Source organism: Anolis carolinensis, chromosome 4, assembly GCF_035594765.1.
Source record: "Anolis carolinensis isolate JA03-04 chromosome 4, rAnoCar3.1.pri, whole genome shotgun sequence".
Taxonomy (NCBI): domain Eukaryota; kingdom Metazoa; phylum Chordata; class Lepidosauria; order Squamata; family Dactyloidae; genus Anolis; species Anolis carolinensis.
Genome location: NC_085844.1, coordinates 136,097,525 through 136,120,344, shown reverse-complemented (window position 1 = coordinate 136,120,344; position 22,820 = coordinate 136,097,525). Strand labels below are relative to the sequence as shown.

At 45.2% G+C, this 22,820-nt stretch overlaps 1 protein-coding gene across 1 annotated transcript; it reads right to left on the bottom strand.

The window, feature by feature from the left end:
• Positions 1-800: 800 nt before the first annotated feature.
• Positions 801-5,615, bottom strand: sra1 (steroid receptor RNA activator 1). Its single transcript, XM_003219981.4, has 5 exons — positions 5,463-5,615; positions 5,179-5,373; positions 3,973-4,148; positions 2,270-2,378; positions 801-2,062 (listed from the first exon to the last, which is right to left on the bottom strand). Exons 1-5 carry the CDS (start codon positions 5,485-5,487, stop codon positions 1,860-1,862), a joined length of 708 nt encoding a protein of 235 aa, XP_003220029.1. The 5' UTR covers positions 5,488-5,615; the 3' UTR covers positions 801-1,859.
• Positions 5,616-22,820: the final 17,205 nt, after the last annotated feature.

Below are 22,820 nucleotides of genomic sequence, written 5' to 3'. Positions count from 1 at the left end.
AGGATGAGTGTTCAAAGGTTTGTAAAAGCTCTCAGGTTACTTTGAGAGGTTTTTTGAGAAATTGGAACACAACCCTACTTCAAACAGAAATAACTTCTAATGCACAGTGTACTAATCCTCCCCTGGCAGGTGTTGAACAATTAAGATGGACACAGGTCTAATGAATTAGTGGTTGGCATCTTTTCCCCAAGCAGCATACTTATACCCACTTTAATTACATTAATTTCACCCATCAAAGCTGGGTGTATGTTTAGCTTATGTCCTCAGAATCAAGCTTAAAATGAAGTTCAGGCTGGAATGGATTTGAGCAAAATGCCTACAAAATATTTTGCAAATTCTGCGTATCATCCAAAATTTAGCAAACAGAAGCTGGGGCGACTGAAGAAGTAGCCACTGATATCCATAACTCTTCTAGCAGTGCTGAAACTTATTTAAAGTGCACTTTAAAGTGCCCTTGGTTTATCCTGGCCACTATTAGGCATATGTGTAACAAGGCACACTATCATAGTCCTATTTGTGTTAAGTTCTGGAGACTAGGAACTGGTTCAGCACATATTATAATATTAAACCAGAAAGGTTTAATGTGTGCCATCATACAAAGAGGATTCTTCTAATTAATTCAACGGCCGACACTTGTTATTTGTAATTTTTCCCACTTGAAATATCAGAATCCAGGTTAGATAATATCAGAAGTGTAGTGTAATGCCACTTGCCAAAGTCAGCAGAATGCTGCCAGCAGATCCATTTTTCTGAACTGGTCATGAGTTTTAAAAACATAATGAATTTCTACTTATCACCCGTTTACACAGTACAGTTCTTTTATTCTTGAATGGCAGACACACTGCAGTCATTATTATTCAAACTCAAATCTGTTCTCACAAAGGTTACAGACATAACTAGTTGAAAGTGGGGTGGAATAAAAACAGGTTTTCACAAATACTTTAATTTTACAAAACAAGATGGAGACAGATTTCTCTATAACATAGGATACATCTACACTGACAATTTAATCTTGGTTGAAACTAACATAAAAGGAAGTGCTTTTGCTTTGTGGATTACATTGCAGTTCAGGGGTCAGATGGTGCTTACATACATTGCAGAGGTTTCCCTCAAACTGGTTCCAGGATCTACAGTATCACCGTAGAGAATGTCCAAGTCTTTCTGGAAGGAGCTTGCGCAAATCAGTGGAGCACTTCAGGTGTCTGCAGAGCGATTCACATTCTGTAGTCACTTAATGGCTTTTCAGAGTATCCTCCAACTTTACGTCTCCTAATTTAAAAAAGGTACGCTTCAAGCGTTCGCAATGTGCATTATGTAAACGCTGCACTCTTAACCTGCCTTCAAACTTTATTAAATGACCAGTGTAGATGTGCCCATAATTACTTTGGCAAGAATTAACTCAGATTTGATTAAATGGGAAGGAGACAGAGTTTAAAGCTTTGAGAGACACCAGTAACACATGCTAAGGTACAATTATCTGGAAACTGACGCCTGTGCTTCATATATTACACATTTCCCAGAAAACTCACACAAGTTTGAGTAAAGATAGATAAGGACCACCAGAAGCTATGTTGCAACTGTATCTCCAGTCCATTTCCATTTTGCATGAACAAATACAAGTAAAGTTGTCCTTTTTAATGTCAGCCACTATGGACTTCTGAAAACTGCAAAGTTTACTTGAAAGATTCTCCTCTGTGCAGCTTTGCTCAATTCAGCAAAATTGACTTGAGTAGAAAAACAGTGCTTAGCTGATAAAGTAAGCACTCTGCTGAGGGCGGAACATCATCATCCATTATTAGGGTGCAAAGATGTCTCCAAATTAAGGTTCAGTTTTATAATGCTAAGACCATGAGCTCAGCTCAATCGTGCTGACATTCTGGTTCCAAAGAGGTTTTATCTTTCTGCTCGTGTTCTATTGTGGCTAGATTATCTGTTGGCAAGTTCCTTGTTTCTGCAATAAGCCTTTTGACTCCCACCATCCACTGGTTTACTTCAGTGACATGGTCCACCATTAGCGAGCGATGGATCTCATCAGCAGCATCCCAGTGTTGACTCTTGAATTCTGAAAGGAAGAAGACAGTATCTCAGAACATCTTCAAAGGAACTCGCTCCTAAAGAAGCTACTAAATGAAGGAAAAACTCGTGTATTTTATTCCCCATACTTCTTTCCTACTTATATTTCAACAGTACTTATGTAGCAGTTTGACAAAGAGGCCAGAGAAGTTCATAATGTTTCAACTATGCCTCACAGCCTGTCACTGCTAGTCACCTTGTATTAAAATCCTCATTCCCTTTCTCACAGGAGCTGAGAGTTTGCCTTGTTCCCACATCTGCTGCAGAATTGCCAAGCGCTTGCCAATGTCATCACAGATCTGTTTCTGAAAACAAATACAATATTTATTAGCAGTGCTCTTATTCCAGTGTCAACAATTAAAGTTTAACAGACATTATCTTAAATCATGATTTTGTGATGGGTGGATCCACTTTTATGATCCCACATTGCATGCCTCCCTTCAAACCAGGAGTCTCCCAACATTTTGGAGCCCGTAGGTATGCTAGCGGATGTTGCAGCGGGTTAAACCACTGAGCTGCTGAACTTGCTGACCGAAAGGTTGGCCGTTCAAATCTGGGGAGTGGAGTGAGCTCCCGCTATTAGCCCCAGCTTCTGCCAACCCATGCAAATGTGAATAGATCAAGAGGTACCACTCCAGCGGGAAGTTAACGGCGCTCCATGCAGTTATGTTGGCCACATGACCTTAGAGGAGTCTATGGACAATGCCAGCTCTTCAGCTTAGAAATGGAGATGAGCACCAACACCCAGAGTTGGACACGACTAGGCTTAATGTCAGAGGAAAGCTTTTACCTTTACCCTAGGTATACTAGGAATATGCTACCAGCAGCAGCAAAAATTGCTGCCATGAAATACATGCCCATATATAAAACAAATGCTATGGGATGTCTAGAGAGTTACTCATTTCACATAAGGCAAACTGGTGAGATTAAAAGAAATTTGTTCAAGAAGCCAAGTACAAAATATGAAACTATCCTGCTGGTCACTTCCAAATCCATTCCTCAAATATCTGCAGACAAACAAAAACCATGGACTCTTCTATGGCTGACTGCTATTCCATTTTTCCCTTTTGGCATAGTCTGCCTTACTCAGTCACCCGTTTCATCTGATAATGGGCCCACAAAAATCCGGAGGTATTGGGGTGGGGGGGAGAGTGACAGTGAGATTTTGCAGTGCTCTCTGGCTGCTACCACAGCAACTGATAATGCCCCTCTCCCAAATTAACAGCTGGTGTGGTGTGAGCTATAGGGATTCATAGTCACAAAACAAGTTTGCAGGTGCTACAGGGCAGCCTCAGTTTAAAATGAGATGGCTCTGCCCACCAGTCATGTGACCCCTTGCCAATATGTGTTCTTCAACAGACTATCCCCAGGAACTTAAGAAGTGTCACACTGAATCAGATGAAAGGTTTATTTTGTCCAGCATTCTGTTCACACAGCAGCCAATCAATTGCCTGTGGAAAGTTGCTGATACATGTGCACTTAAACTAGAATTAATGCAGTCTGACAGTATTTTAACTGCTATGGCCCAGTGCTATGGACTCATGACAATTGTAGCTTTACAAGATCTTTAGCCCTATCTGCTAAAGAGTCGCTGGTGCACTACCATGATTCTATAGCATTGAGTCAAGGCAGTTCAAGTGGTGTCATACTTCATTAGTTCTACAGTGTAGATGCACCATTGGTTTCAATAGGGTAAGAACATGGCCAACTCAGCTTTTTCCAGCCCAGTGCCTTCCAAATACACTGGTGTGTGTGCACTCAACATTCGACACCTGGGAGATGCTACCCTGGGGAATTCAAAACAATGAAGCAGACCATAATTGCAGCTACTTAGACCCAATAACTTCCTTTACTACAGAAAAATGGGAAACAATGAGAAAGGCCTGCAGCTTTTCTCACCCGCAGAGTCTTCCTGCAGTTATCCAGAGCCTCATTCAAAGGGGAAAGAACATCTTCCACAACACAGTCTTCTGAGACAAGTAGATTTGTGGCATCTACTTGCGGACAAGAGACTGGCAGCCCAGAAGGAGGAGGAGGCAGGCCCACAGGACACGGTGAGGATGCAGGCAGACCAGCTAAGAAGGTAGGCATAAGTCAGGTTGGGAGAAAAGGATTATTCATCATATACCATCTTTAGTGAACTACAAACTAGGACCTAAAAATAAAAACAAGGTAAGTACTAAAGATCCATCCTTTTGTAGAAATGTCAGAAAATGTTACACTGCAACTTCCATCAGCTCTTATGAGCTTAGCAACTGGTGAGGGATGGTGGGAGATGCAGTCTAGTGACATCTAGTAAAATAAACACATTTACTCCCATCTTAGATTACAATAAGACTTTGATTACTCAAGTTCAGTCTTTTCCATTTCTAGTGCTGGGAACTATGTGATTAAAGAAATGAAATGCCCCTTTAAAAATATGCAAAGGCATCTTGTAGCACCTCAGAGATTAACTGAAAGGATAAAATTGGTAAGAAGCTTTTGTAAGAAGCTCTTTTCCTCAGGTGCATGGGCTGAAATGCCTTTCAATTCGACTTTAACAGGAAATATTCAAACCAGAACTAAAAAGGCTTTGGAGAGGAAAACAAAATAATAATTATTGGGTTGCTGTGAGTTTTCTGGCTGTATGGCCATGTTCCAGAAGCATTATCTCCTGACAATTTGCCAATATCTATGACAGACATCCCTAGAGGTTGTGAAGTCTGTTGGAAACTAAGGCAAGTGGAGTTTATATATCTGTGGAATTTCCAGGATGGGAGAAAGAACTCTTGTGTTTGAGGCAATATATCCACAGATATATAAACCCTACTTGCCAAGTTTCCACCTGACCTCACAACATCTGAGGATGCCTGCCATAGATGCGGGCGAAACGTCAGGAGAGACTGTTACTGGAACATGGCCATACAGCCCGGAAAACACAGCAACCCAATGATGATTATTTTGTTTTCCTCTCAAAAGTCTGTTCAGGGAGTGAAAAGAGAACTGGGTTGCAACTGGATCTGGGAGGCGCGGCCTTGGGGGCAGAAATATTGGGGAGGGGAGGTCCAAAAGGGGCCGAGAGAGGAAAACAATGACGCAGAGAATGGGAAAGGGGGCCTTCCTGACCTGCTGCAGGGGGAGGGGGAGGAGGGCCTAAGGGCGGCGTCGTGGTCTTTGCCGCTACCCGGTCGACCTCCGGGGTCCCTTCGGCGGGGCGTCGTGCGAGGCCCCCCCGCCTGGCCGCCCCGCCCCGCGGCCCCTGGCGCTGCTGCAGCCCGTACGAGAACTGCGGGGGGTCGTTCCAGCCGCGCTCCCGGTTCCCTGCGAAAGAAGCGACAGAGCCGTCACTCTCGGCCGGTCTCTTGACGCCCGCTCCTTCCCTCAGGGCGACAGGCCTCCCATCAGCTCACCTGGCTTGACGTAGAGCTCCGCCATCTTGGCGCCGCCTCAGCCTCTGAAAGGTAAGAGAAACGTCGCCTCCGAGCTGCGTGACGTGGCGCCTTACGCGAGGCCGTGGAGTGGGGAGGGACCCGGATGTGTCGTCATGGCGACGCTCTCTCTCGCTCTCTCTCACACACACTATTTCCTTCTCAGTCAGAAGGAGGAGCCCTTCCTTTTACCAATTCCATTTATTTCGAGGCAGGCTGAAGGATAGAGGAGGGTCTCACTTGAAATCACTTACACAACACATACTAAAACACTGCTTTTTAAACTTGGGGGGGGGGGGGAGGATGCTATCACTGACTCCTAATGGAGTCAACTTAGCTTAATGTTGGTTTCACTAATATTTGATAGGCCACCCTAGGGTCACTGGCCTCCATAGGTGGCGACAAGCTTGTGGCCAAGGGGGCGGTTTAAGGGTTCAAACCACCCCTAGGATTTTTCAGTTAAAAAAATGTGGTTTACTCATGAATTTTAACTGCTTAACCAAATCCCCCTGGCAAGTATACGAGAAGCAAAAATTAGAGCCCCTCCAGAACTACAAGCACTATCTCAAGCAAATTTTGAATATTCACACTATCATTATCTACCTTTCTACTAGTTTACGTTGTGATAGCAGTAATAGCTGACATAGTAGAAGCTACCAAGTTAGCCTACTTGCCAGCCGGCAGGCAAAGCATAAGGCATTTGACCAGGTGAAAACTGAGGAAACTAAACTGACGTCTGCCACTGGTTCATCTAATCCAAGCCCTGCCAACGAAACCAGGGAACAGGAGCAAAGAGAAGAAGCCGTGTCATTGTTAGATCTTGGACTTTATATGAATAATGCTGTTTCTGATGACCAAGTGAAAGCTCAGTTAGTGCAAAATCCAGACTCCATTTCCAGTGGATAAGAAGAGGCATCTAAGATTTCAACCCAAATGGTTCAGCAGATTTCCCTGGTTGACCTACTCATTGCATGTGCAAAGTGCACTCTATAAGTACTGTGTGGTATTTGGAGGAGATGTTGGGGTTTACGGTATTCATCAGGAGCTTGGTGCATTGGCTGCTAAACCATTTGTGCAATGGAAAAATGTAACAGAAGTCTTCAATAGACACCAAAAAACAGTACCATCAAACACCTTGTGCTTGGCTGAAAACTTGCTAACTCACTGTGGAAAACGTCTTGATGTAACCCGGCATCTTGATAAAGGAAAGAAGAAGAAAGCAGAAGAAAACAAAAATAAACTACTGCTAATTGTGGAAACTATTGTCCTTTGTGGCCGACAAGAATTGGCTTTAAGAGGGAGCAAAGATTCTGGATCTATTACCTGTGACCTGTAATTTTAGGGCCTTGTTGAGATCTCCTGTCAGATCAGGAGACACTGACCTCAAAAGTCATCTTGGGGGGAAAAGGTTTCAACCCTTCTGAATTGTTTTTCTGGCTATGGGCTTGAATACAAAAACACTGCTTCTTAAACTGGGAGGCCTGTCTCCAAATGGAGTCCCCTTAGCTCAATGTTGGTGTCACTAAAATTTGATAGAAGCCCACCCAATTTAAATACCTAGGGTCACTGGCCTCCATACCGTGTTTCCCCAAAAATAAGACAGTGTCTTATATTAATTTTTGCTCCCAAAGATGCACTAGGTCTTATTTTCAGGGGATGTCTTATTTTTCCATGAAGAAGAATTCACATTTATTGTTGAACAAAAAAATGAACATTTATTATATACTGTACATTAGTTGTCATCACAAACCAGTATCACCAGACAAACTGTGAATCCTATCAAGAATTTCTTGTTACTGTCAATATTTCCATGTACAACACTCTATGGTACGTACATTTACCAATCCTACATGCTCTGGTGTTCTGTTTGGCAGGCATGCTTCCAAACAAAACCTTTGCTAGGTTTTACTTTTGGGGGAGGCCTTATATTTAGCAATTCAGCAAAACCTCTACTAGGTCTTATTTTCTGGGGATGTCTTATTTTAGGGGAAACAGGGTAGATGGCGACACAATGCCAGACACACAGTCACAGATAAACACAGCCTGGTTGAAATGGTGGCAAACGACTGGCATTCTATAGCTCAAAAATGCCTGAACAACTCAAGGCTAAGATCTACACTACAGTAGCCTTCTATGGCACAGAGTTCTGGCCAGCAACAAAGAAACACAAGTCTTTAACACGATGGAAATGGAAATGCTGAGATGGACACATGGCTTGACACTTGACCATGTGCCAAATGATGACATCCATAAAAGACTAGGAATAAAAGCAATCAACAAAAAAATGCAGGAAGCAAGACTATTGTGGTATGGCCATGTTGTGAGAAAAGAACCGGCATCAGTAGCACAAACAGCACTGCATTTGGAGATTGCAAGAGGGTGACCATGCAGATGGTCGAAGAAAAGCTGGATGGACGCCATCATTAAAGATATGCATGCTCCCAACCTGTGGCCCGAGGATGCCCAAAACAAAGTCCTGTGGAAATGACAGTCACAATGCTAACCCCTCCATTGGGAAAATAGCCAGAGTGGTGGCGCAAGCCATATAACCCAGAATATCAAGGAAGAAGGAGAGAAAAGGAGCCCGAGCGGCAAGGGGAGGAGAAGGGGGCAATTTATCAATACACAATTGGTTGATAAAGACTTAAAATAGTGTATAACTACTAAAATAATGTATAAATATTTAAATAAATATAGCGTCCCTACTTTGCGGATTTTCACTTTTTGCGGGTGGTCCTGGAACCTAACCCCAGCGATAAGTGGGGGAACACTATATTCCAGTTCAAAGCAGATAATCTGGGATTTTATTCAGCTGTGTGGAAGGGGCCCAAGTAACATCAAGGTTGTCATTTCCAACAAACACTTTTTATTAGAAAAAGCCAGTCTTTTTTTAATGAATGCTCCCATTAGAAAATGCATAAGGATGTGGGTGAATTACAGCTCCCAGAATTGTAGTTCAGTCATCCCCAACCCCCTCCCCAATTGTTCAAAGTTGGCCAAGTTGGGTCTGTATGCCAAGTTTGATTTGGATCCATTACTGTTTGGATTCACAGTGCTCCCTGGATGTAGGTGAACTGCCACTCCCCAAAATCAAGGGAAACCCCCCTTCAGTATTTTCTGTTGGTCATGTGGATACAAGGTGCCAAGTTTGGTCCAGGTCCATCATTGGTGGGGTGCAGAGTGTTATTTGTAGGTGAACTTTAAGTCCCAACAACTACAATTCCCAATGTCAAGGGCAATTATCCTCAAACCTTGTGTGTATTCAAAGTTGGCTATGCTGGGTTTGTGTGCCAACATTGGTCCAGATCAATCATTGGTGAGGTGCAGAGTGTTCTTTGAGTGTAGGGGAACTATAAGTCCCAGCAACTACAACTCCCAAATGTCAAGTTCAATTATCCCCAAACCCTGTGTGTATTCAAAGTTAGCCATGCTGGGTCTGTGTGCCAACTTTGGTCCAGTAAATAAAGAGCAACGCTCAAAACACAGAGGAATGGGTTGCTGTGCGTTTTCCAGGATGTATGGCCCATGTTCCAAAACTATTCTCCCCTGATGTTTCGCCCGCATCTATTTCAGGCATCCTCAGAGGTTGGAAACTAGTCAAGTGGGGTTTCTATATCTGCAGAAGGTCCAGGGTGAGAGAAAGAAAGAACTCTTGTTTGTTGGAGGCAAGTGTGAATGTTCCAATTGCCCACCTTGATTAGCATTTAATAGCCTTTCAGCTTCAAAGCTTGGCTGATTCCTGCCTGGGGGAATCCTTTGTTGGGATGTATTATTATTATTATTATTATTATTATTATTATTATTATCATTATTATTATTAAGTATGACACAGCAAACAAGATAGATATTGTGCCGTCCGCCGGACAATAAAAAACTATAAAACTGAAACGTGCTGTCCTTTATCCGGGCGAACTGCAAATCCCTATAAGCTGTCCTATAGATATTGAACGACTGAGTCTGGATAACTTCAAAAAAGGATGTTTATTCATACAAGGTTGTAAACCTGGCACAGATCTTAAAGTTGCAGAAAATGAAACAAATTTCCATAGGTTTTAGTTGCAGAATTATCCCTGGTTCCAGAAGGCAAAGGTGATTATAAAACCACTATACCCTAATCACGCTGTCTATATTAGAAGGAGAAACTCTTTCCTTCCCTATCTTTACAGCAAAGATTAGTTCTAGAAGCGATGGAATAACCCTGCTCCTCTAACTAGAATTCCTATTCCAGATCAGTATAATTCAATACTTATCTAATTTGGATAGGCTTAGATTGGCCTGGTTTTGAGGATGATTTGTCCCAGTTAGCCTTGCACAGCTCCAGCACGTTGGAAGACTATAGCCAGAATGAAACTCTAAAATGGAGACTAGACCCTGGTAAAAAGGGCGGTCCTAAGATGTTGTACTCTTTGACCAATCATTGCAAAGAAAACTGCAGCCAGCTCTTGCAGACTTCAAGCCACCTTTCCTGGGCTTTTGCAAAGGAGGGAAAACAAACAAACGACCAATAAGTAAGGCAAACCATCGTCCTGGGGGACGGAACACTCCCCGCTTAAATTCCCAGGATGTGGGAATTTACCACTCAAAAACATACAAACACCTTTGCACATATGACAATACAAACACTAGAACTTTAAACATCTCCAATAAGCAACACGAGGTCACTAATTGGTCTGTCCAAAATGGACACTTTGTCTCTGTTGCAAGTCTTTAATTGAACTTTCCTGACCTTACCGTCCGGGCAAGGAAAGGTCTTTAATACAATGCCCATGGGCCACGCATGGCGGGGCAAGTCTTTGTCCTTTAACAACACAACGTTGTTAACCTCAATGTTGTCCTGTGGGCTTTGCCAGATTCTTCTAGCTTGAAGCTGGCTTAAGTACTCAGCTTTCCACCTTTTCCAAAAGTGGTTGGCCAAGGACTGCACCTGTTTCCACAGGGCACGATGAGTTCCGTCCGGAACTGGCAACATGATGTCCTTCCATCCTGGCACCTTTTGTGTCAAAATAAGTGCAGGAGTCAGTGGTTGTAAGTTCTCAGGGTCACTGGTAAGGGGAACCAGCGGCCGGTTGTTGATAATTGCGGTAACTTCCGCCATAAGTGTCACCAAAACATCATGCGTCAATGACCTATGACTCAAAAGCATGGCATTAAGGATTTTGCGACTAATACCAATCATCCTCTCCCAAACACCACCCATGTGGGAGGCGTGAGGAACATTGAAAGTCCACATAATTTGTTCAGTATTCGTAAAGTTCTGAACCTTTGGGTCTCTCCCAAACTTAGACACACAATTGAGTTCTTTGGTCGCACCTACAAAATTGGTGCCACAGTCCGACCGAATTGACTTAATTGGCCCTCTGAGGGCTATGAACCTTTTTAATGCGTTTAAAAATGATGAAGTGTCCATCCCTTCTATGACTTCTATATGGACAGCTCGTATTACTAAACAAGTAAACAAAACTGCCCACCTCTTGTTATTTACAACACCACCCCTGGTTTTCCTAGTGACAACCTCCCAAGGACCAAACACATCGATTCCCACATGGGAAAAGGGTGGGTCTGTCAAAGTCCTATCCTGAGGTAGTTCTGCCATCAACTGACTTTGACAGTTTCGCCTAAGGCGCCTGCATTTAACACATTTGAAAATACAACTGTTGACCAACCTTTTGGCATTAACTACCCACAGACCTTCATTTCTAAGGGCTGCCTCAGTTAGAGTTCTACCCTGATGATGGATCCTTTCATGGTGATGCCGAACGAGCAGCAATGCAGTGTGACTATTAGGGGGTATGATGATGGGGTTTTTTATGCACGCCTTGAGTTTAGCTTTGGCTAACCTTCCTCCAACTCTCAAAATACCCTCCTTGTCTAGAAATGGGTTTAACTCATTTAGAAGACTTTGATTAGGGATGTTGAGCCCTTGCTCTAGCCTAGCTATTTCCTGCTTGAAAGCAGATCTCTGTACTGACTTGAATATGACGCTCTTAGCCTTTATCATATCCTGGACCTGTAAAGGCTCACTATCTTTGCAAGCTAAACGATGTATAAGCCTAGCAACTGCTCTAAGAAGACTGTGCCACTCCGAAAAACGTTCAAAACGGTGTGGTTCCAGGCAAGATCTTTGGCCCATCTTGATTTCTGTGGTTGATTTGCAGGCTTTCACCTCTGCACTTCGTGAGACTTGAGCATTCATAATGTCCGAAAACCTTTGCTCATCTTTCGAGAGCGCTGTGGCTTCGTCTCTCTCAGAGACTTTGAAAATGGAGGAATACTCTGGAGTTATTGCTTGGCAGTAGACTGAGATGTGACTTAGGCAACTGCGCACAAGTGTAGGACGTCCACCTTTAAGCACCTGTGCTTGATTGGAGTCCAACGACGATGGTGGGTGCATCTTGTTTATGCACACTGGGCCTGTAACTGTCCAGCCTAGTGGTAGCAGCTGAGCAATGGGCGCCCCTGGAGGTCCCTTAACTTGGTCATTCACATAGAACAAGTTCGGACAGTCCGCACCAAGCAGAAGGGCAATGTCCACATCTGGACGGAAAGCAGGTATGGCATTCTTTAATCGTCGCAAATGTGGATGAGCCTCCACAACTTCTCTAGTTACAATTTGTTTTTTGTTCCGAGGGATGGAGGAACACTCAATCAGGTCTGGCAACTTGAACTGCCTCTTCTGGTCGCAAGAGGAGACAACAAAGCCAGATGCTATGCGACCCTGCAACTTCTTTTTTCCTGCACACGTAGTCATAGTGTAGTCAACCATCTTGGTTTTAAGGTCAAACATGCGGAAGAACTCTGGAGTAGCCAGGGAGGCGTCGCTCTGTGAATCCAAAGCCACATAGAGTCTCTTTCTAAGCCAAGGGCTCTTGGCTGGATATACATCCGCTAGGCAGATAGGATGACAAACTCTGTACTGGTGCGAGTCAGAACACAGCTCTGTACAGGCGACTGCTGAAACCTCCACCTGCATCTCTGGTACGACTGGCTTGTCGGTGTCTTCGACTGCTGACTTTTCTTTTGGTGAAACGTTCCCTTTGGGGTGGGAGATGACACTGGAGTTGTGCATTGCGGTGCAATGCTTGAGGCTGTTGCATTTCTCACACTTGACGTTTTCTTTGCAGTTGGACGCAAAGTGTGGAGTTGCTCCACAGCATCTAAAGCAGATTCCCTGCTTTTGAACTAGCTGTTGCCTCTCTTTGTATGACTTTCTACTAAACTCCCTGCAGTTGGCCAAGCTGTGAGGCTTTTGGTGGATAGGGCAAAGCAACTCTTTTACCTCCGACCTGGGTTCATCAGTCTTGTGTTGAGTTTCGACTGCCTTTACGCTGACAGGTCTATTGGCCTCTCTAGGTGGTTTCTTGTCCACTTCAGATGCCTTCCCTGGATGGGTCCCTTGGTATAAGGTGGGGAGGCCCGTCTGCGGATCATTCCTTTCTCTGGCTGCCCTGGTGATGAACTGGACCAAATGAGAAAATGGAGGGTATGCCTGGGAGTGGGCCTCCTTGTAGTTGAAGACCTCCTGTCCCCAGCGTTCTTGCAAAGTGAAGGGCAGCTTGGTCAAGATCTGCCTCTGGGACAGGTTTTGATCGAGGCACTTCAAACCGGGCAGTTCTGGATTCTCCTTGGCCGACTCTAATTCCGTAAGGAGATCGCTAAGGTCCCACAAGAGTTTGAAGTCTTTGAGTTTCAAAGCTGGGAACCTTTGGAGCTTGTCCATAAGAGATGCTTCAATCTCTGTGCTGGCCCCATACCTCTGCTGCAACCTGGCCCAGGCCTTTTCCAGGGCTTTGTCGGGATCGGCTACGTGGGCTGCGTAGATCTTCTTAACTTGTGAGGATGAGGCTGGGCCCAACCATGCAGCCAGAAGAGTCAGTTCTTCCTCAGGCAATAACTTTAAGTCTCTGATTGCTCTCTGGAAGGTGGCCTTCCAGAGAAGAAATTCCTCAGGCTTGTCCGAAAACTTTTCGACACCCTTGTCCTTAAGATCTCTTCTGGGGCTTCTGATGATGGAGACAAGCTGGGACTCTGGCGTCGAAGGGAACAATTGAGGAGTTTGCTGTTGTGGAGTGGACTCCCACCGTGCACCTTGCGTCAACCTTTGGCCTCTTGGAGGGATGACATCGACCACTGACGAATCGGTGGCTCCCTGTGCAGCTGTCTGTAAGGGCCAACTAGCACTTGGCCTTGAGGCCCTGATTGACTGACCTAGGGATTTAGCAGGAGGCACAGGTAGCTCGGGCAAGGGTGAGCTCCCCGCTATGACGCTCTGCTCTGCAGGAAACTCAAAAGTGACTTTGGGGCCCTGCTCTGGGTAAGGAGAGAAGTCTTCCTGTTCCTCATCCGAAAACTGGCTGTTTAAGCTATTAAGATGCACAAGCACCTTGGAAGAAGGGTCCTGCTTCGGCAACTGACTTACATTTTCTTCTGTGAGTGGCTCAATTAGGGCCTTGGCCAAAGTCTCAGCCCTTACCTTTTTGGCAGTAGCATCCATCCTTATTCTAAGCATTTCTATTTCACCTTGCCTTTGGGCCTGTTCCATTTGCATTTCACTTTGTCTACGGGCCTGTTCTATTTGCATTTCGCTTTGTCTACGGGCCTGTTCTATTTGCATTTCGCTTTGTCTACGGGCCTGTTCTATTTGCAGTCGTTGCTCTTCTTCTTTAAAGGGAAGGGTGAGATCAGCTGCCTTAGCATCAGCCTCCGCCCCCGCTACCTTGCTCTTTAGCTCCAGACGTGCAGCCTCCTTAATGTGCAAGGCAGCTAGGGAAGAGATGGCACTCCCAGCAGCAGAAGACTTGCTAGAGTGGCTATGTTTAGATGATGCACACTCCCTTAGCTTAGATACCTGGCTAGAGCGGTTGGACTTAAGACTAAGTGCCACAGCAGGTGATTTTAAAAGATTGGTCTCATGGCTGCATAAGGAAGACTGATTTCCTTTTGGCTCAGACCTTAGATTAACAGGTGGAGAACTAAATTCCAAGGCATCTAGAATTGCCCTCACCTTATTTTCTTTCTCATTAGTGTCAGCTAAGACACTCACTATTTCTAACTCTGAATCCTTGGCGTTAATGCGCTCGAGGACCTGGACTATCTTAGACACCAAACCCCTCCAGAGACCGAAGGTCTCTTCAAGGTCGGTCTGTAATATGGATGGCACCCTTGTAATACCCAAGCTCTCAATTCTGTCCATCAATGTTACAATTCGCTCCCATGCCGAACCTAACCTCACATGGAGGAGCTCCTTTTCATCTATTAGATGGGCTAGCATCTTGGCTGAAGGGTGCTTTATCCTTTGGGGCCTTTCATTCCTACTTTCAGCCTCAGAAGGAGGTATACCATCTGTATCATCTTGAAATTGCATAGACATTATGTATTCTTAATAGCAAGTAAATTTACAACAAAAGCAAATACAACATACCAGCAAGTAAATTTACAATAAAAGCAAATGCAATATATAATACAATGCACAACACTTAACCATAGCAATATATATCACTAAGTAACTATACTTTACAAAGATTGTGACCTTTGGCGCCAGATTTTAGTGGGCAAGCTGCAAAATGCCAACTGACAGCAACTTGCCACTTGATACCTCCCTTGCCCGAGTGACGTAAACTGCCAAAATGGCGACTTCGCCAAATTTTCAAGCACCTCGTGCTCTGCGGCTCGAGGCCTGCCGCCGAAGGAGCACCGAGGCTGGCTTTGGAAAGGAGGAGAGAAAAGACGCCTCCTCCCCGCTGTGAAGGGAGGTCACCACCGCAGGTCGATGAAACAGGTCACCACCGCAAGACGATGAAGCAGGTCACCACCGCAGGACGATGAGGCAGGTCACCACCGCAGGACGATGAGGCAGGTCACCACCGCAGGACGATGAAGCAGGTCACCACCGCAGGACGATGAGGCAGGTCACCACCGCAGGATGATGAGACAGGTCACCGCCGCAGGTCAATGAAGCAGGTCACCACCGCAGGACGATGAGGCAGGTCACCACCGCCGGACAATGAGGCAGGTCACCACCGCAGGACGATGAAGCAGGTCACCACCGCAGGACGATGAGGCAGGTCACCACCGCCGGACAATGAGGCAGGTCACCACCGCAGGACGATGAAGCAGGTCACCACCGCAGGACGATGAGGCAGGTCACCACCGCCGGACCATGAGGCAGGTCGAAGCCGGCCGAGTGCTCCGGCCGAACTCGCAGCAGCGTTGCCAGGCCTGTCCAGGTTCTAGCCTGGTTCTGGTGGGCTTCACGCCTCAGAGCCAGCCAAAGAACTGTCGCTGGTGCTCCGCGGCTCGAGGTCTACCGCCGAGGGAGCCCTGGACGTTGCTGGGAACTGCACAGCCTGTGCAAACCCAGAAAGCCACTGGGCCACGTGCGCACACGCGAGCCAAATAGCAAGGAAATAGAGCCCCACTATTTGACTCCTTCAGGTCTGAGAGCGGGCTCCACTGCCTCAGACGCTGGTAGAGTCTTTAGGTATGCAGACTGAGCTCAGGCGGAAAAGCCGCGGCCTAAACTAAACTTCCTAAACTATAAAAAACTATAAGCCGTGCAAGCTAGCTCAAGCGGAAAAACCGCTGATCTACCTCAAAACTGTGCCGTCCGCCGGACAATAAAAAACTATAAAACTGAAACGTGCTGTCCTTTATCCGGGCGAACTGCAAATCCCTATAAGCTGTCCTATAGATATTGAACGACTGAGTCTGGATAACTTCAAAAAAGGATGTTTATTCATACAAGGTTGTAAACCTGGCACAGATCTTAAAGTTGCAGAAAATGAAACAAATTTCCATAGGTTTTAGTTGCAGAATTATCCCTGGTTCCAGAAGGCAAAGGTGATTATAAAACCACTATACCCTAATCACGCTGTCTATATTAGAAGGAGAAACTCTTTCCTTCCCTATCTTTACAGCAAAGATTAGTTCTAGAAGCGATGGAATAACCCTGCTCCTCTAACTAGAATTCCTATTCCAGATCAGTATAATTCAATACTTATCTAATTTGGATAGGCTTAGATTGGCCTGGTTTTGAGGATGATTTGTCCCAGTTAGCCTTGCACAGAATGAAACTCTAAAACTCTATAGCCAGAATGAAACTCTAAAATGGAGACTAGACCCTGGTAAAAAGGGCGGTCCTAAGATGTTGTACTCTTTGACCAATCATTGCAAAGAAAACTGCAGCCAGCTCTTGCAGACTTCAAGCCACCTTTCCTGGGCTTTTGCAAAGGAGGGAAAACAAACAAACGACCAATAAGTAAGGCAAACCATCGTCCTGGGGGACGGAACACTCCCCGCTTAAATTCCCAGGATGTGGGAATTTACCACTCAAAAACATACAAACACCTTTGCACATATGACAATACAAACACTAGAACTTTAAACATCTCCAATAAGCAACACGAGGTCACTAATTGGTCTGTCCAAAATGGACACTTTGTCTCTGTTGCAAGTCTTTAATTGAACTTTCCTGACCTTACCGTCCGGGCAAGGAAAGGTCTTTAATACAATGCCCATGGGCCACGCATGGCGGGGCAAGTCTTTGTCCTTTAACAACACAACGTTGTTAACCTCAATGTTGTCCTGTGGGCTTTGCCAGATTCTTCTAGCTTGAAGCTGGCTTAAGTACTCAGCTTTCCACCTTTTCCAAAAGTGGTTGGCCAAGGACTGCACCTGTTTCCACAGGGCACGATGAGTTCCGTCCGGAACTGGCAACATGATGTCCTTCCATCCTGGCACCTTTTGTGTCAAAATAAGTGCAGGAGTCAGTGGTTGTAAGTTCTCAGGGTCACTGGTAAGGGGAACCAGCGGCCGGTTGTTGATAATTGCGGTAACTTCCGCCATAAGTGTCACCAAAACATCATGCGTCAATGACCTATGACTCAAAAGCATGGCATTAAGGATTTTGCGACTAATACCAATCATCCTCTCCCAAACACCACCCATGTGGGAGGCGTGAGGAACATTGAAAGTCCACATAATTTGTTCAGTATTCGTAAAGTTCTGAACCTTTGGGTCTCTCCCAAACTTAGACACACAATTGAGTTCTTTGGTCGCACCTACAAAATTGGTGCCACAGTCCGACCGAATTGACTTAATTGGCCCTCTGAGGGCTATGAACCTTTTTAATGCGTTTAAAAATGATGAAGTGTCCATCCCTTCTATGACTTCTATATGGACAGCTCGTATTACTAAACAAGTAAACAAAACTGCCCACCTCTTGTTATTTACAACACCACCCCTGGTTTTCCTAGTGACAACCTCCCAAGGACCAAACACATCGATTCCCACATGGGAAAAGGGTGGGTCTGTCAAAGTCCTATCCTGAGGTAGTTCTGCCATCAACTGACTTTGACAGTTTCGCCTAAGGCGCCTGCATTTAACACATTTGAAAATACAACTGTTGACCAACCTTTTGGCATTAACTACCCACAGACCTTCATTTCTAAGGGCTGCCTCAGTTAGAGTTCTACCCTGATGATGGATCCTTTCATGGTGATGCCGAACGAGCAGCAATGCAGTGTGACTATTAGGGGGTATGATGATGGGGTTTTTTATGCACGCCTTGAGTTTAGCTTTGGCTAACCTTCCTCCAACTCTCAAAATACCCTCCTTGTCTAGAAATGGGTTTAACTCATTTAGAAGACTTTGATTAGGGATGTTGAGCCCTTGCTCTAGCCTAGCTATTTCCTGCTTGAAAGCAGATCTCTGTACTGACTTGAATATGACGCTCTTAGCCTTTATCATATCCTGGACCTGTAAAGGCTCACTATCTTTGCAAGCTAAACGATGTATAAGCCTAGCAACTGCTCTAAGAAGACTGTGCCACTCCGAAAAACGTTCAAAACGGTGTGGTTCCAGGCAAGATCTTTGGCCCATCTTGATTTCTGTGGTTGATTTGCAGGCTTTCACCTCTGCACTTCGTGAGACTTGAGCATTCATAATGTCCGAAAACCTTTGCTCATCTTTCGAGAGCGCTGTGGCTTCGTCTCTCTCAGAGACTTTGAAAATGGAGGAATACTCTGGAGTTATTGCTTGGCAGTAGACTGAGATGTGACTTAGGCAACTGCGCACAAGTGTAGGACGTCCACCTTTAAGCACCTGTGCTTGATTGGAGTCCAACGACGATGGTGGGTGCATCTTGTTTATGCACACTGGGCCTGTAACTGTCCAGCCTAGTGGTAGCAGCTGAGCAATGGGCGCCCCTGGAGGTCCCTTAACTTGGTCATTCACATAGAACAAGTTCGGACAGTCCGCACCAAGCAGAAGGGCAATGTCCACATCTGGACGGAAAGCAGGTATGGCATTCTTTAATCGTCGCAAATGTGGATGAGCCTCCACAACTTCTCTAGTTACAATTTGGAACAGATATGCTGGATTTTGTTTCACAAAATCACAAGTCGAACACTTCCCAAGTGTCTAGGACTGTGTGATGTATTTTCGGATGATGTGCGCAGATCCCAGTAGGGTGGCCTTTTGCAGTTGGCAGATCGTAATTTTGTCAATGTCTATTGTTTCCAAATGCCGGCTGAGATCTTTTGGCACAGCACCCAGTGTACCCATCACCACCGGGACCACCTGCACTGGTTTCTGCCAGAGTCTTTGAAGTTCAATCTTGAGGTCCTGATAGCGGCTGAGTTTTTCCTGTTGTTTTTCGTCAATGCGACTGTCACCTGGGATGGCAACATCAATGATCCAAACCTTTTTCTTTTCCACAACTGTGATGTCTGGTGTGTTGTGTTCCAGAACTTTGTCAGTCTGGATTCGGAAGTCCCACAGTATCTTTGCGTGCTCATTTTCCAATACCTTTGCAGGTTTGTGATCCCACCAGTTCTTTACTGCTGGGAGGTGGTATTTGAGGCATAAGTTCCAATGAATCTTTTGGGCCACATAGTTGTGCCTCTGTTTGTAGTCTGTGCAATTTTCTTACAGCAGCTGAGGATATGATCAATGGTTTCGTCGGTTTCCTTGCAGAGTCTGCATTTTGGGTCATCAGCTGATTTTTCGATCTTGGCCTTAATTGCATTTGTTCTGATGGCTTGCTCCTCGGCTGCAAGGATCAGGCCGTCTGTCTCCTTCTTCAGGGTCCCATTCGTGAGCCACAGCCAGGTCTTCTCCTTATCAGCTTTTCCTTCAATTTTGTCAAGGAACTTTCTATGCAATGTTTTGTTGTGCCAGCTGTCAGCTCTAGTTTGTAGTGCGGTTTTCTTGTACTGGTTTTTTGTCTGCTGTGCTTTGAGGAGTTTCTGATTTTTGACTTCAATCAAAGCAGGTTCTTCACTTTGCTTTACATATTCTGCCAGGGCAAGTTCTTCTTCTTTGACTGCTTGTTTTACTTGTAAGAGTCCTCTGCCCCCTGATCTTCTAGGCAGATATAGCCGGTCAACATCACTGCGAGGGTGCAGTGAATGATGAATGGTCATGAGTTTTCTTGTTTTTCTGTCCAAATTGTCCAGTTCTGCCTGTATCCAATTTATAATGCCAGCAGTATACCTTATGACAGATATGGCCCAGGTGTTTATGGCCTTGATGGTGTTGCCTCCATTGAGCTTGCTTTTGAGAATTTTTCTGACCCTAATAATAATAATAATAATAATAATTATTATTATTATTATTATTATTATTAGGCCTTGCTCCCAGGAAGGTTCCTCTGCCGTAACTCCCTACCTATCTATCTACCTTGCCACATTTTCTCTACATTGTGTGTATGTGTATGCATACACACACACACACACACACATATATACAAACACATATGCAGGGACCATATGGGCCATATATGTGTGTGTACAGTAGAGTCTCACTTATCCAACATTCACTTATCCAATGTTCTGTGTTATCCAATGCAGTCTGCCTCCCATCCAGATCCACAGCTGTTTCTCTAGGCCAGTGATTCCCAAAGTGGGTGCTACTGCCCCCTGGTGGGCGCTGCAGCGATCCCGGGGGGCGGTGATGTCACCTATTAGGACACGGGGGTGGGGCCAGGGGCGGGGCGGGGTCTCTTCCCAAGTGCCAGAGACAAGGCTGAGCACCTGAGGCGCCTGTTAGGACACAGGGAGCGGAGCGGAGCGGAGCGGAGCTGAGCTAGAGGAGTGGGCATGGCTTCTTCCCAAGACCCCGAGAATCTATACCTCTCCTGAGGTGCATGTTGGGACACAGAGGGTGGAGCTAGGGAAGGGGGCGGGGCCTCCTTCCATGAGCCCGAGACAGGGCTGAGCCTCTGTATACCTCCCCTGAGGCACTTGTTAGAACACGGGGGCGGGGTATAGAGGTCCAGCCCCGTCAGGCACTTGGGAAGAGGCCCCGCCCACTCTTCTAGCCCCACCCCCTGTGTCCTGGCAGGCATCGCAGGACAGGGATAGAAGCTCAGCCCTGCCTCAGAGCTTGTAACTCTGCCCATCCCAGTTCTGGCCGCCCATTTCTGGCCCTGCCCACCTCCCCCTCCCAGCCCTGCATCTTGGACTAGGGGAGAGGCTCAACCCCGCCCCCTTAAGCAGGAGCCACGCCCACCCCTCTAAGCCACGCCCCCTTTCCAGGGGGCACTGAGTAATATTTTTTCTAGAAAGGGGACAGTATGCCAAATAAGTATGGGCACCACTGCTCTAGGCAGTAAGGGCCGAACTTTTTACGGATTTAATTTCTGAAAATGCTGTTACTGGAAGTTAATTTTATGCAATTCAATCTTTATTTGTAATCAATGTTTTAGTAGCTAATGTTTTTGTAATCAGTGTTTTCAATACATTGTGATGTTTTGGTGCTAAATTCGTAAATACTACATAACATCAAACTGCTTTTTCTGTTGATTTCTTGTAAAACATGACATTTTTATTCTTATTTTGTAAAATCATAATGTAATTTGATGTTTAATAGACATTTCCTTAACCCCACCTTATTTTCCAACGTTTTTGCTTACCCAACGTTCTGCCGGCCCACTTATGTTGGATAATTGAGACTCTACTGTGTGTATATATATATATATATATATATATATATATATATATATATATGTTACACACACACACATATATATTCTATGTGGAATTGGTTGAGACTCTAAGAGATATTCATTGAAAAACTAGAGCAAAATGTGCTGCAGGATGTCCTGCAAAAACAAAGTTTTGGCAGTTTAATAAACATTTTCCATGTTTTATGATGGAATCAATTAGGAAATGGCATTTATAACCCAGGAACAAAAATCATGTTACATAGTGTTAAGAGTTATTTTGAAGTACACCACCTGCCACATGCTTGAAGGAAGGCGCTAGAGTTGTTGGATGGCACTTATTTCACTGCTGCCACCGTCTGTCTTCTTTCCACCTAGAGCACAGGAACTATATGCCTCTTGGTGCTTTTGAAGTCTGTACTGGCTGGACCTCTTTCTTTTGGAGCAGTTGAAAGGTACTCTGCACAGATTCTTCCGTCAGTGTAATATCTTTGGTTCCAAAATCTGCAGAAGGCACATTTATTTCACTAACCTACAGGAAAACTCATCCTGGCTGAGCTCCTGTGTCAGTACATACAGCTGCATCACCCAGTATGAACACTCACAATGTTATTCAGTGTAGACCAGGCATCCTCAACCTGTGGCCTTCCAGCTGTTTGGGCTTCCAACACCCAGAATCCCTGACCATTGAACAGTCTGACTAGGACTTCTGGGAGATGGAGGCCCAAACAGCTGGAGGGCCACAGTTTAAGGATGCCGGGTGTAGACACTCCAACACAGCCATGTCTATCGTGTTAGAGAAGCATAAGATGAGTAGGAATGTGTCCAGCTCTTTTCCAATTGCTCCCAGCATGTCCAAACTATAGGAAATGACTTTTTGACATGTCCCCACTCATCCCCTTGCTCTTTGGAAATATGAAAGGTCCGCCTGGGTTCAGGAGACTTTTGGTCAAAATATGGTTGGAAGAGACTTCTGACTTGTGCAATGACAATAAATGTGAAACTCAGTGGCACAAGTCAGACTTCCCAATTACTGTAATGAACTGGATGTTAACCCATGTTGAACCTTCATTATTGAGAATTCAGGTTTTGCAGAGCAACTATGGCGCCTAGTTCCAGCCTGAATGCATTTTGCCTAAAGGATGAGAGGCAAAAGGGAGCTTTGTTAGCCACCTAGAGCCCCCACAGGGAGAGAAGCAGGGTATAAATAAAGTTAATAATGATAAGATGGCCTGTATTTTGGAGAATAAGGCATAGTTAATCCACTTTTGTGCTTGAGAGCAACAACACAACCCCATGAGGAAGGCTGTGCTGAGAGGCAGCAACTGGCTTAAAGCCACTCCATGAACATGAGGTCCAAGCAAGGATTTGGACCCATGTCCCTCCTTATACAGTGCACA